The 13,372-nt window shown below is 41.3% G+C and overlaps 1 protein-coding gene across 5 annotated transcripts in view; it reads right to left on the bottom strand.

The window, feature by feature from the left end:
- TSPAN12 (tetraspanin 12) overlaps window positions 1-13,372 on the bottom strand; it is a 204,596-nt gene that overhangs the window by 119,766 nt on the left and 71,458 nt on the right. For all 5 annotated transcript variants that reach the window (XM_056573827.1, XM_056573828.1, XM_056573824.1 and 2 more), the window contains 2 exons: window positions 10,298-10,380; window positions 8,341-8,476 (listed from right to left, as the gene is read on the bottom strand). In XM_056573827.1, the coding sequence (XP_056429802.1) occupies window positions 8,341-8,476; window positions 10,298-10,380 (219 nt within the window). The remainder of the gene's footprint in view (window positions 1-8,340; window positions 8,477-10,297; window positions 10,381-13,372) is intronic.

Below are 13,372 nucleotides of genomic sequence, written 5' to 3'. Positions count from 1 at the left end.
GTCACCTCGTCCCCCCCATCCTCAGTCACCTCGTCCCCCCCATCCTCAGTCACTTCACCCCCCATCCTCAATCACTTCACCCCCCCCCCATTCTCAGTCACTTCACCCCCCCATTCTCAGTCACTTCACCCCCCCCATCCTCAGACACCTCACCCCCTTTATCCTGAGACATGTCAACCCCCCCCCCCCTTTATCCTCAGACACCTCACCCCCCCTTTATCCTCAGGCACCTCTTTCCCCCCCCCCATTTATCCTCAGACATCTTACCCCCCTTTATCCTCAGACACCTATCCCCCTGGTCTCTTCACAGCAAACACACACCTGTTCCTGAATCCACGGTCTCTTCATCATCACCCTCCGTCCCATCTCTTTAGCACCCCCATCCTCGGTCAGTACACTCACCCTCCAGTGCCGCGGTACTGATAACCTGTGAGGTGGCGGAGGCAGCTTTTCTTCTGTGCACAGCTGGGGATGTCTGGGGCAGATGTGCGTACCTGCACAGTCCTGCATGTCCGGTCCCAGCACTCCCTGGCCCGGACCAGAATTTTAAATGGCCCATGCACGGGATAATAGTATTCATGCTGACAGTGTAGTGCAATCAGCGCAGCTCCCCGCTGCAGTCCGGGATTTCCCTGACACTTGCCATCATCCTAAGCAGCCTGTATATTCATCTAGCAGTGGGGTGGCCTGCCATGTTTGCGGCCTGCGCCCCTCCCAGGTGTGCGCCTCCAGCGGGGGCTGGGTTCGCCAAACGGTAGCTACGCCACTGGTCTTGGCCTACTTTAATAAACAACATAAACAGTCATTTGACACATTGGTCAAAAAATGGAGGCTCTTAGCCAACTTTTTGATCAAAACATGTCCTAAAACTGACCAAAAAAAAACTTCTCTCATTACTGCACTAACATGATGATTCCAAAATGATTCCCTAAACATATATTGAACCTCTGCACTATAATAAACTACAGAACAGGAGAACTATGTCTGCTGGAGGGATGGATAACATTTATTATACCTATGGGATAAATCAATAAAGATATTTAACGTACATGCATGCAGGAGCTAAGGAAGTACTGAAGATGGCTGACACGGGCTCAACAGCTGTCACACACCATAAGTGGCCAGGATCAACTAGAACTTGGATCCAATCCATTTAAAGGGGTATTCCGATTTTAAATCAACTTCTGCCAGAAAGTTAAACAGATTTGTATATTACTTCTATTTAAAAATCGTAATCATTCTACTACTTATCAGCTGCTGTTTGCTCCACAGGAAGTTATTTTCTTTTTGAATTTCTTTTCTGTCTGACCACAGTGCTCTCTGCTGACACCTCTGTTTGTTTTAGGAACTGTCCAGACCAGGATAGGTTTGCTATGGGGATTTGCTCCTAATAAATATGAATGGTTAGAGATGATAAAAAGGTAATATAGAATGTAAGAAAAATAAGATTGCATAAGAGAATATGAAAATATTTTTTGTTTTTCTGAAGTAATGTATTAAGGGGAAGAATGTATTTTTAATAATTACATTTTTTTTGGGTGGGGGGAGGGACGGAGGAAATAAGTGAAAAATTTGTATGTAATGTTTTATTATGAATTGTAAAATTGTTGATGGATTATATATACTGTATATATTCATATATAGGCTTTGAAGTAAACACTATATTTATTTATGAATGTCTTGAGAGCGTCTGTTGTTCCTACAGTCTGTTACATTAAATCTACTGTAATCTTAGGAACATAAGAGGCTTGATGTAAAGCATCAGTGAAAACCCATGCAGTTCATGCAGGCTCATGCACAACAAGAGGAAGGCTCCCCGCTCCTTCCTTCGGGAGAAGGAAGCCAGATAACACAAAATATAAATGAGTTCTTATCTTTTCACAATAAACTAATTTAATGATGCGTCTGGGCAAAGGTCATAAAAGCCCAGTGAAGGAAGCTTAACACAGCTGCCTAATCTCTGTTCTGCAGGATGACATTTGCTAAACTCTAAAACTCCAGTTAATCTCACAGTAATGCACAGAAAATAACCATCTCCTGCTCTGCTCCCAGTTGTTTGGCTTTCTGCATGACTGCTACATGACATGAAATATAACATAAACTATGCAAAATAGCCATTTTCTATCTTTTGACACGTCTGTTGACATTGCTCTGATTTTCTGTGCCCTATGTTCCCTTTCATTCCAATTTAATGCTATTGATAATCTAAGCAGATGTCTATCTGTGGAATGATACAAAGTTCTTTTATGCACATGCTTGCCTGCTGTTTATTTCTCTCTGTACTCGCTGGTTGACTGCTCCTTATTTTGTTCCAGTAGAGCAGAGCTGTGGTGGCACCCTGAAACAGTGCCAGCATTGCTGCATTGTCTAATAGGAATCTAAAGTAGTCTAAAATCCACCTCCTATATCATCTTTGGCTCTCACTTCTGCTCGGACTTGACCTAATACAGTTTCATTGATTTAAATTAGCTGCCAGATATACGCACAAACCACTGGCAGAGTATGGTGATGACTTCTATTAAAGCAATAACAGAATGGTTACAAGCTACTAAACCAGCAGAAAAAATATAATGACCTTATAATTAGGGCTGGGCGGTATACCGGTTCATACCGAATACCGAAATTTTTGGGCTGCACGATATGAATTTTTCCCATACCGCAATACTGGTTGGGCCCCTCCCCCTTGGGAATGAATTATCAGCCCAGCGCAGCGCTGTCCCCACATAGGGGAACTAATTATACGTGACCCGCCAGCGATGTTCTGCTCCCCCCCCAAATAATTAACAGCCCAGCGGGGTACTACTCACATATGTCACCCGCAAGCACTGCCCCCCTCCTCTTTGTTGGGGGCCGCCGGCGATCGAACTCACTGTACGCCAGTGGTCTCAGACCTGCGGACCCCCAGATGTTGCAAAACTACAACAGCCGTTGGCTGTCCGGGCATGCTGGGAGTTGTAGTTTTGCAACAGCTGGAGGTAAGCAGGTTTGAGACCACTGGCGTACACTGTATCCCTATGCCCGGGCCGCACAAGATAAAGAAAATAAACTTTAACTTACCTACGTCAGCCTTACGCTGGGGACTGGAACGTCGGACAGCCGTCAGCCTATCACCTGCCGGAGCGATGTCCCGCCCCGGCCAGTGATAGGCTGAGCCTACTGTCATGCAAAATGCCGGCTTCTTACATGACAGTGGGCTAAGCCTATCACTGGCCGGCTTAGCTCCGGCCGGTGATAGGCTGGCGGCTGTCCGACGTTCCAGTCCCCAGCATAAGGCCGACATAGGTAAGTTAAAGTTTATTTTCTTTATGTTTTGCAGCCCAGGCATAGGGATACAGCGTACAGCAGTGGTCTCAAACCTGCAGAGGTCCAGCTGTTGCAAAACTACAACTCCCAGCATGCCCGGACAGCCATTGGCTGTCCGGGCATGCTGGGAGTTGTGGTTTTGCAACATCTGGGGGTCCGCAGGTTGGAGACCACTGGTGTACAGTGAGTGCTTGCGGGTGACATATGTGAGTAGTACCCCACTGGGCTGATAATTAATTGGGGGGGAGCAGAACAGCGCTGGTGGGTAACATGATTTGGTGGGAAGAAGCAGAACAGCGCTGGCGGGTAACATGATTTGGGGTGGAGGGGTGATGGTGAAAGAAATACCGTTATATACCGCGGAACCGCCATAAGTTACAAAAATACCGTGATACACATATTTGGTCATACCGCCCAGCTCTACTTATAATGATCTTAAATGAACTTAAAAGGGTTTTTCCCGACATCTAAAAAGATATTATTTGCTTCCAAGTGTCCTACGTCCAGAACCATGTCAATATGACCTGATAAAACACATCCCTCTTTTCCAATTTATCACATAGAAAAAATCCAAAGTATAAGAAAAAAATTCCATACCTGACATCACCGCATAAGGAAATGTACAGTCTTTGAAAATATTAATTTTTCTAATCTCGAACAGCTTATCCTGCCACAGTTGCTGGTCACCCAGGAAAAGTGTGTGAAGCCAGTCCCCTGATGACACTACCAGCGAACTTGTGTGTACATTAATCATCACACAGATCCACAACTTGTGTGTTAGGTTGTGTTGTGCTGCAATGGGTGGGACGGGTGGGAGGGCAATAAGTCCCCTCATACCTTGAAACAAAGGACACTGGGAATTGTAGTCTGAGAGAGACCACAGAAACATGAAGAAGCCAGTTCCCAAAAACAAGCCAGCAGCATGATTTGGGACATAGGACACAGCCATTTACCACTAACACAAGCACAGATCCTTGGTAAGCATGTCCTGTATGCGACACTGTAGGTCACTTAATTACTAAAGTCACCTTATATTGGAAAACCTCCTTATTTTTATGCTTATATTGTAGCATAGGCTATTGTTAGAGAATACAGTAAAAAGGTTATTGTAGATATCTTGTGCTTACCTGTTTTAACTGACGTTGCAAGCATGGGTTTTCAATCATATTCATTTCTATATCAGAACTGAAACAATTATGTCATGTTGCCTACATTTCCCATGAATCCTCTGGATTTGCCAAGAGAGTGGGTGAAGTGTAATCATTGCAGTTCACAAAATGAGATCAACTTCTCACCTAACTAGACTGCAGCAAGCAGAAACAAACTGTTTACACTCATAAGCGGACTCCTAAGTAAAATTTTTACTGCATTTTTTAGGTTATCTCCATATTTTGGCTGTGTTCTTGCTGCCATTTTCCTAAATTGCGGTAAAAATTACAAGTCTTTTTTCCCCACAGTTGCACAATTGCACCATTTTATTGATGACTTTGGAAAAATCATGACAGAAAAAAAAAATACCACAGCAATAATGTAACAGGTTAACAGCCTCAGAGGAGGTGGACAACTGCTATATATTCTGATCCTATGGAGATCGCAGCAGGAGAATCTAATAGTAGATTATGTCATCCTTTAGTTCACAGGAAGTCATCAGACTCAGGACATGCCACTTCCTTTCGATACATTCAACACTATGATTTCTGTGGGTCGGACCTGTGATCACATGACTCAGGTATATTAATAAAACACATGGACCATAGTACTAGTGATAATGAGTGTGAATGATATGGGTAAATAAGAAACCTGGAGTGCTTCTTTAACCCCTTAAGGACCCGGGGTTTTTCCGTTTTTGCATTTTAGTTTTTTCCTCCTTACCTTTAAAAAATCATAACTCTTTCAATCTTTCACCTAAAAATCCATATGATGGCTTATTTTTTGCGCCACCAATTCTACTTTGTAATGACGTCAGTCATTTTACCCAAAAATCTAGGGCGAAATGGAAAAAAAAATGTGAGACAAAATTGAAAAAAAACAACATTTTGTAACTTTTGGGGGCTTCCGTTTCTGCACAGTACATTTTTCGGTAAAAATGACATCTTTTTATTCTGTAGGTCCATACGATTAAAATGATACCCTACTTATATAGGTTTGATTTCGTTGTACTTCTGGAAAAAATCTAAACTACATGCAGGAAAATTTATACGTTTAAAATTGTCATCTTCTGACCCCCATAACTTTTATTTTTCTGCGTATGGGGCGGTATGAGGGCTCAATTTTTGCGCCGTGATCTGAAGTTTTTAGCGGTATCATTTTTGCATTGATAGGACTTATTGATCGCTTTTTATTCATTTTTTCATGATGTAAAAAGTGACCAAAAATGCACTATTTTGGCTTTTGGAATTTTTTTGTGCGCACGCCATTGACCGTGCGGTTTAATTAATGATATATTTTTATAATTCGGACATTTCCGCACGCGGCAATACCACATGTTTATTTTTATTTACACTGGGTTTTTTTTATGGGAAAAGGGGGGTGATTCAAACTTTTAATAGGGGAGGGGTCTTTATTCACTTTTTTTTTTCACTTTTCTTTGCAGTGTTATAGCTCCCATAGGGACCTATAACACTGCACACACTGATCTTTTACATTGATGACTGGTTTCTCATAGGAAACCAGTGATCAAGGATTCTGCCGCTCGACTGCTCATGCCTGGATCTCAGGCACTGAGCAGTTATTCGGCGATCGGACAGCGAGGAGGCAGGTAGGGACCCTCCTGCTGTCCTGTAAGCTGTTCGGGATGCCGCGATTTCACCGCGGCTATCCCGAACAGCTCCCTGAGCTAACCGGCATGGTTTTACTTTCATTTCTTTCTTTTGTTTTTCCCGTGGCCCTGCGTTATAGATCGGGAGCGGACTCAGGGCGTACAGGTACGCCCTGGGTCCTTAACAGGTTAAGTACCCCAAAATGTATGGATAAAAATTATAGCCTACACCTCGCAAAAAAAGAGCCTTCACATAGCTCCATAGCCAGAAGAATAATAGATAGAATATAATAATAAAAATTAATATTGTTTTTCTTCTAAACCCCCCACAAATGGCACAATTGTGTTTTTTCAGTCCACCTAACTTTCTTTTCTCAATACATTATGTACGGTAGGTAAAATAAAGCAGGGCATTAAAAAAATATACTTTTCTCACAAAAAAAATAGCCCTCGTATGGCTATGGGAAAAAAAAAAGTTACAGCTCTTGGTGAAATGATCTTCTATCACACACATACCATTTCAGTTGAATTTTTGGACAACTCATCTCTGATGACAACTGATCAACTTATCTCTTTTCTACATGTGCATAATACTCGACATAGAGCTGGGCGGTATGAGCAAAAACATGTATCACGGTATTTTTGTAAGTGATGGCAGTCCCACAATATCCCCCCCCCCCCCCAAATATATCCTGGGCGCCACTTCTCTTCCAACACCCCTCCCCCCCAATGAATTATCAGCTGCGCTGTCCCCACATCATGTCACCGCAAGCACTCCTCTGCTCATCCTCCTATGAGTTGCGGGACGCCGGTGCTAGAAATCTGAACTGTACTTCAAATAACGTTTCCCGGGCTCTGGTACCGTCTTCACTGTCCTGCGCTGCGGTCCTCTTGCGGTTTCCTTGGGACGGGAAAGTCACAGAACCACCAGCCTATCATCGGCTGGGGCGGGACATCGCTGCGGCTGGTGATAGGCTGAGCGCACTGTCATGTATGAAGTCGGCCTGCTCCTTACACGACAGTGGGCTCAGTCTATCAGCGGCCGAGGCGGGACATCGCTGCTGCCGGTGATAGGCTGACGGCTCTGTGACATTCCCATCCCCAGGACCACAGCGGAGGGACCATGAGGCCGGTAACGGGGAACTTCGGAAGGTGAGTTAAAGTTTATTTTGTTTATTTTTGCAGCCCAGGCAACTTTATTTGTAGTACAGTACAGATTTCTAGCGCCGGCGGCCCGCAACTCATAGGAGGATGAGCAGAGGAGCGCTTGCAGGTGACATGATGTGGGGACAGCGCAGCTGATAATTCATTGGGGGGGGCGGAAGAACAGCAGGTCACATATAATTAGTTCCCCGATGTGGGGACAGCGTGCTGCAGCAGATAATTCACTCATTCGAAGGGGGGAGAGGCCCAACCGGTATTGCGGTATGGGCAAAATTGATATCGTGCAGGAAAAAAAATTCGGTATTCAGTATGAACTCGACAGTAAAACAAGACTGCATAAGACATACCTTAGTGGGTATTTGTAATCTTGCATATCTTACATCAAGTGCCAGACAGCACAGCAAAAAACTATACTATATAGCCTACACTATATGGAGAAAAGTATTGGAACAAACCTCTAAATGACAGAATTCAGGTATGTTGCATAAAAGATTAGGTAATTCTAAACTACTAAATTAATCCCAGCTCAGTACAGTAATAGGGTGGCACTGGTGCAACATGTCAGTTCATGAAATTTCTTCCCTCCTTATTCTTTCACAATAAACTGAGTCATATTACTAAAAAGTAGAAATGTTTAAGAACTGAAGAAAGTCAGTCATGAAGTGGGGACACTGTGTGTATAAGTCGCCAACACTCTAATGACTCAATAACTAGAGTGCTCCAAACCCCATCTGGCATGAAAATCAGCACAAAAACTGTGTGCCAAGAGCCTAATGGAATGGCTGAACATCTGCATGCCAGCCTTAAATTATCAAGCAAAACCAATCAGATTACATTTTAAGTAAAAATCAAGATAGCGACACTCTTGGGAATTGAGCTGTAGCAACTTAAAGGGGTACTCCGGTGGAACTTTTTTTTTTTTTTTTTAATCAACTGGTGCCAGAAAGTTAAACAGATTTGTAAATTACTTCTATTAAAAAATCTTAATCCTTCCAGTACTTATTAGCTGCTAAATACTACAGAGGAAATTATCAAAAATTATTATTATAAAGTTTTCCACCAGAGTATGCCTTTAAGTTGTCAGAGGACTAGCACAAAAATCAAACCGCACTTACCCACACAAGAAGTAGAAGATTGCTCTTCACAGCGCCACAGTAACCCAGCATGCCCACAATTATGAGGAAACAACAGACAGCGACCATCACTGGGTGGAACACAGGGAAGTAGATGAGAAGAACTGCATCCTCCACTCTAGAATTATAAGTGGATACAGAATAAAACAGTCATAAAAAAGAAATTTTCCTGTCTCAGCTTTAAATAGCATTCAGATAATAGATGCAATTTAATAGGATAAAGGTCTCTTTTTTCTTCTGTAAAAGCATTGAACAATTTTTACTGTTTAAAGGCATCTAAAATAAAAAATGAACAAACCTTGCAAATAGTATTCTTAAAAAATATCATACCATTTTCTGTCTACAGCTCCTATGCAGATCTATGCAAGACGCTGTGTAGTGCAATCCTGCAGTCATATTCCGTTCCATCCGTCCCTTCATTCTTGTAACCTGCTGAATGTATGTTATCAAGAAGTAGGGGAGAGACAGAAGGGACAGATAAGACAGCGTTAAAGGCTATAGACACCTTTACACTTTGTTTATTGTTTGTCTCCTGAATGCAAAATTAAGCAACTTTCTAAATAGTCTTCATTAAAAATGTCTTACCATTTAGCTGTTGCTCAGAGAAAGACAAATTAAAAATAGATTTTCAAAAATGTCCATCGCCATTAATTATTATGTAGTCAGCCTGAGCTCTGCATTTATATGTAGAAATAGTGAGCTAAGAGGACACACAAAAAAAGCCCTGTTCTTTTCAACAATTTTGTTTCCTTTCTAATTGCCATTTGCACTCTGTATTAGTAACATTAGTCTTATAATATATGCAGTATAGTATGTAGTATAGATAGCAAACAAAGCCCTGGTCAGCTCACCCAGATTAGCCCGCTGAATGGAAAAAGTGTCTTGACAGAGAGAGAAAAAGAAAACTGAAGGTCAAGCGCTGCACTTGTACAAAATAGCTTCTGTTTACTGTAGTGTTTATAATATCACAGGACAGGTGGAAACTACGAAAATTACACATTTCCAGACACCGTTCTTAGTCATATGTTACAATAAAATTAAGCTATTTTGCAACGCAGCGCTGGACCTTTTGGTTCTCTCTCTCAGTATGTAGTGAAGTAACAATGGTTAAGAACTGTTCCGCTAGACCCCATTCACACAATACAATTTCATAACAAAGTGTGCAAATAAATATTAATTAAAACTTCTGCACGAGTACACACAATATCATTTGTTTCCACTTGCCACTGTTCAGCTCTCCTCAGAAAGTGGTGTATGGATTTATAAACAATCTAGGAAACTTTCTAAAAATCCGTACAAGGTATACTCAGCTTTCTGAGGAGAGTTAAGCACGGTCTAGTGGAAACAAACAGGCATAGCAGAGCTCTTCTGTCCATTCGCAATATGTCGGGGTCTCAACAGCCAAAATTCTGACATTTTGAAGTTTTGATTGGTAGAAGACAGCCTCTACCAATCAAAACTTCAAAATGTTAGAATTTTTATTAAACAGTTACCTTTAAATCAACAGTAACTTTATGTGTCTAGTATTTTATTAACCATATTACCTATTGACTATATGCTAATCCAATATTGTAACATGCACTACTTCTACTATAGCACATTATAGCTGGAAGCTAAAAGCACATTAGATCCAGTCAATTAGGCTGCACGTATAGCAGGAAAGTAAACAGAAAACAATTTTAACTGCACGGATGAAGGGAGACAATAAAAAAAGCGGACCATCACAGGGCATTTCCTAACTACAATGCAAAAGCTGGTTTATACAAAGCAGAAAATATTTCATGCCAACATTTCTCTCATCTACCATATTGGCTATGCTTAAAGTAAACACAGAAGTGCCAAAAAGCACAATACTTCCCTATGGGTCTCTGAATTGCCTTAGTGTTTTCATTCCCTTCTTTTTTGATGCTTCTTGTAATAATAATAAGGAAGTGCTTACCTTGTTTCAGCAGTCAGTGTTAGCACATTATTTATGTAGTCTCTCATCCAAGCGGAAACTCCCAAAACACATATCGACATCAGCTGAAACAAACAGAGAAGATGTTGTTAACATGTACGGTGCCATATAAAGCCACACAACAGTCCCTATGGTTTAAGCAAATACTTGCCATTTTGTGCACTGCTTCTATGTATTATATTCTACTAAATGACTAATAAAAGACAAAACAACAAATGCATCCTAGTAGACTAGGATCAGGTAACCAAATTTAATGAAATTGTTAAATTAGCATAAAGTAAAATGCCTTTAGTACTTCTAATATTCAGCATACATAAACAAAAGAAAAAAAGATGTATCAATTCATCGTGTCACACTATATTCTGATTATATATTTGGTATGCATTAAAAAGGTTATCCAGGAATAGAAAAACAGCGCTAATTTCTTTAATAAAAAAAAAAAAAACACACTTGTTATGTTTTGTGTGATATTACAACTTGCCTCCATACACTTAAAGGGGTATTCCAGGCAAAACCTTATATATATATATATCTCAACTGGCTCCGGAAAGTTAAACAGATTTGTAAATTACTTCTATTAAAAAATCTTAATCCTTCCAATAGTTATTAGCTTCTGAAGTTTTCTGTCTAACTGCTCAATGATGATGTCACGTCCCGGGAGCTGTGCATGATGGGAGAATATCCCCATAGGAACTGCACAGCTCCCGGGACGCGAGTCATCAGAGAGCAGTTAGACAGAAAATAACTCAACTTCAGAAGCTAATAACTATTGGAAGGATTAAGATTTTTTAATAGAAGTAATTTACAAATCTGTTTAACTTTCCGGAGCCAGTTGATATATATAAAAAAAAAATTTTGGCCTGGAATACCCCTTTAAATGCAACTGAGCTGCAATACCACACACAACCTAAGGACAGGTGTGGTGCTGTTTTTGCAACAAACCGGCTCTGTTTAAAATTTGAATTCTGGGAGGTAATTTTTTTTTAATATTGCTGGAGACAATGTCATATTTACAAATAGATATCCTGCTGTGTCTAGACCTCTCCTTTGTAATATACTGAACATCTGACTGGGTGCAATGTAATGTCTCAGACACCTCTAAATCTTCCCTTCAGCTCCCTACTATTAGTCAATGCAAACAGTATCCTGTTGCTGTAAGTTGGGAGGTAAAATATGCTTTATTGGGGTCTCAGGACTCCCGCTTTTGGGGTGAGGTGGGCGTTCTCTCCTTATCTGATGTGTATGTTAATGGGGTTTTTATGTCCCTCACTCAAATGCAATCATCTTATGGTGTTAACAGGGACTCGTTCTATAAATACCTACAGCTTCAACATGCTCTACAGGAGCCTCCGATCTCAGACTACCCCTTGATAGGGGTCTTGAAATCCCAAGATCCTAGAGGGTTGATCTCTGCTTTGTACACACACCTCATCCAGGCCAAAATTGCTCAAAATCCCTTGCCAGCTGAATGGCGCTGGGGGGACCATATACCTGGAATGTCTGATGAAGAGTGGGAGGAGGTTCAGGCATCGCATACTATGGTTTTTCCAGCGGCCAACAATAAATTGATTCAACTTTATATTCACTATAGCTATATTACCCCGGTTAGATTGCTAGCTCGTTCTGACTCAGCAGCATGTCATTGCTGTCATGCGCCTAGGGCCGACTTCTGGCACCTTATGTGGGACTGTGCATATGTTGTACAGTTTTGGATGGAAGTCCTGCAGCTCTTGGCCACTTTTATCCAACCTACTCCCCCCCCGTGATCCCCTTATTTGCTTGTTTGGTGCCCTGGATGATGAGGTGTGGCCCCACCCTGTTCGTGCTCTACTCAGGGAATCTCTTTCCTGGCTTGCAAGACTGTAGCTCTTAGTTGGATGGATCCCTGACGTGTTCTAAATGGAAGAAGCTGGTCAAAGCAACTCTCCCGTTTATGCAAATTGTTTATAAGAATAGGAAATGTCCGGAAAAATTCTATTGTGTGTGGGGTGATTGGTGTTCTTCTCCTCTTGCTCAATGTACACCTACTAAGGTACAGAGCTTGCGCTCCTTAATTGCTTAAGTGCCCATATCCATGGTTTATGTACTGTATGCCATTCTTACATATTTTATGTTTTGGTAATATTTTGTCCTTCCTAGGCAGCTTGGAGACATGATTTACATCTTGTCATTTTGTTCTATGCTATTGGCGGGTCAGGGCGGACAGTGGTATTTGTTCTTTGTACATATGTATGTTATGTATGGTATGTTTTATTTATTATCATTGTTCCCGGTCTAATCTGTGTAACACTTGCACCTCTGCGGTCAGATGATCATTGATGCATATTGATGTATATTGTTTGTTACATTTCCCTGCCTTTATCTCTTATGTATTGACTGTCTAACCATGTAACTGGTGGTTTTTATTTTTGTTTCAATAAAACGAATAAAAATAAATAAATATATGATTTATTGCAAAATCTGTTTTAAGGATTCCTCTTAGGATCCACCTTTGTGTAGTTTTCAGAGGCTTGGTTAACAAACCCACAATAGTTTTAATGTTAATCTTTGTACCTTCTGCCATGTGGGGTTTACTTTAGGTTATGCTTTATAATAAGTTTTAATGAGTATATGTCACTAAGGGTGTATAATGAAGTATCCTCCCCATGGGCTAACCCAGGAAGGAGGATTCTCTTCCAACCCCACCTCACTTCAGAACTGATGTACTGATCTCGGCATCTGAAGCATAAAAGGGGTGAAATCCAACGGACCACCTGAGGCATAATCCCAGGGTCCGATAAGCTTTAATTGTGACCCCCCCCCCCCCCCAATACACAATAGAGTTGTAAACCAATAACAGCATTTTATGAACTCATAGTATTACTATTCAGTAGTTAAATTGTCTGAATTAAGTAGTAATATACGCCACAAGATAACTACACTTACTGAACATAAAAGTAGTGTACATTAGTATAGTCAGGGGTCTCAAACTCCCGGCCCGCGGGCCATTTGCGGCCTGTGGAACGAAAGTTTGTGGCCCGCGCCAGGTAAATAGTGAAGAAAACTGTGTCTTGCAGC

Source organism: Hyla sarda, chromosome 4 (assembly GCF_029499605.1).
Source record: "Hyla sarda isolate aHylSar1 chromosome 4, aHylSar1.hap1, whole genome shotgun sequence".
NCBI lineage: Eukaryota > Metazoa > Chordata > Amphibia > Anura > Hylidae > Hyla > Hyla sarda.
This window is presented reverse-complemented; position numbering and strand designations above follow the sequence as displayed.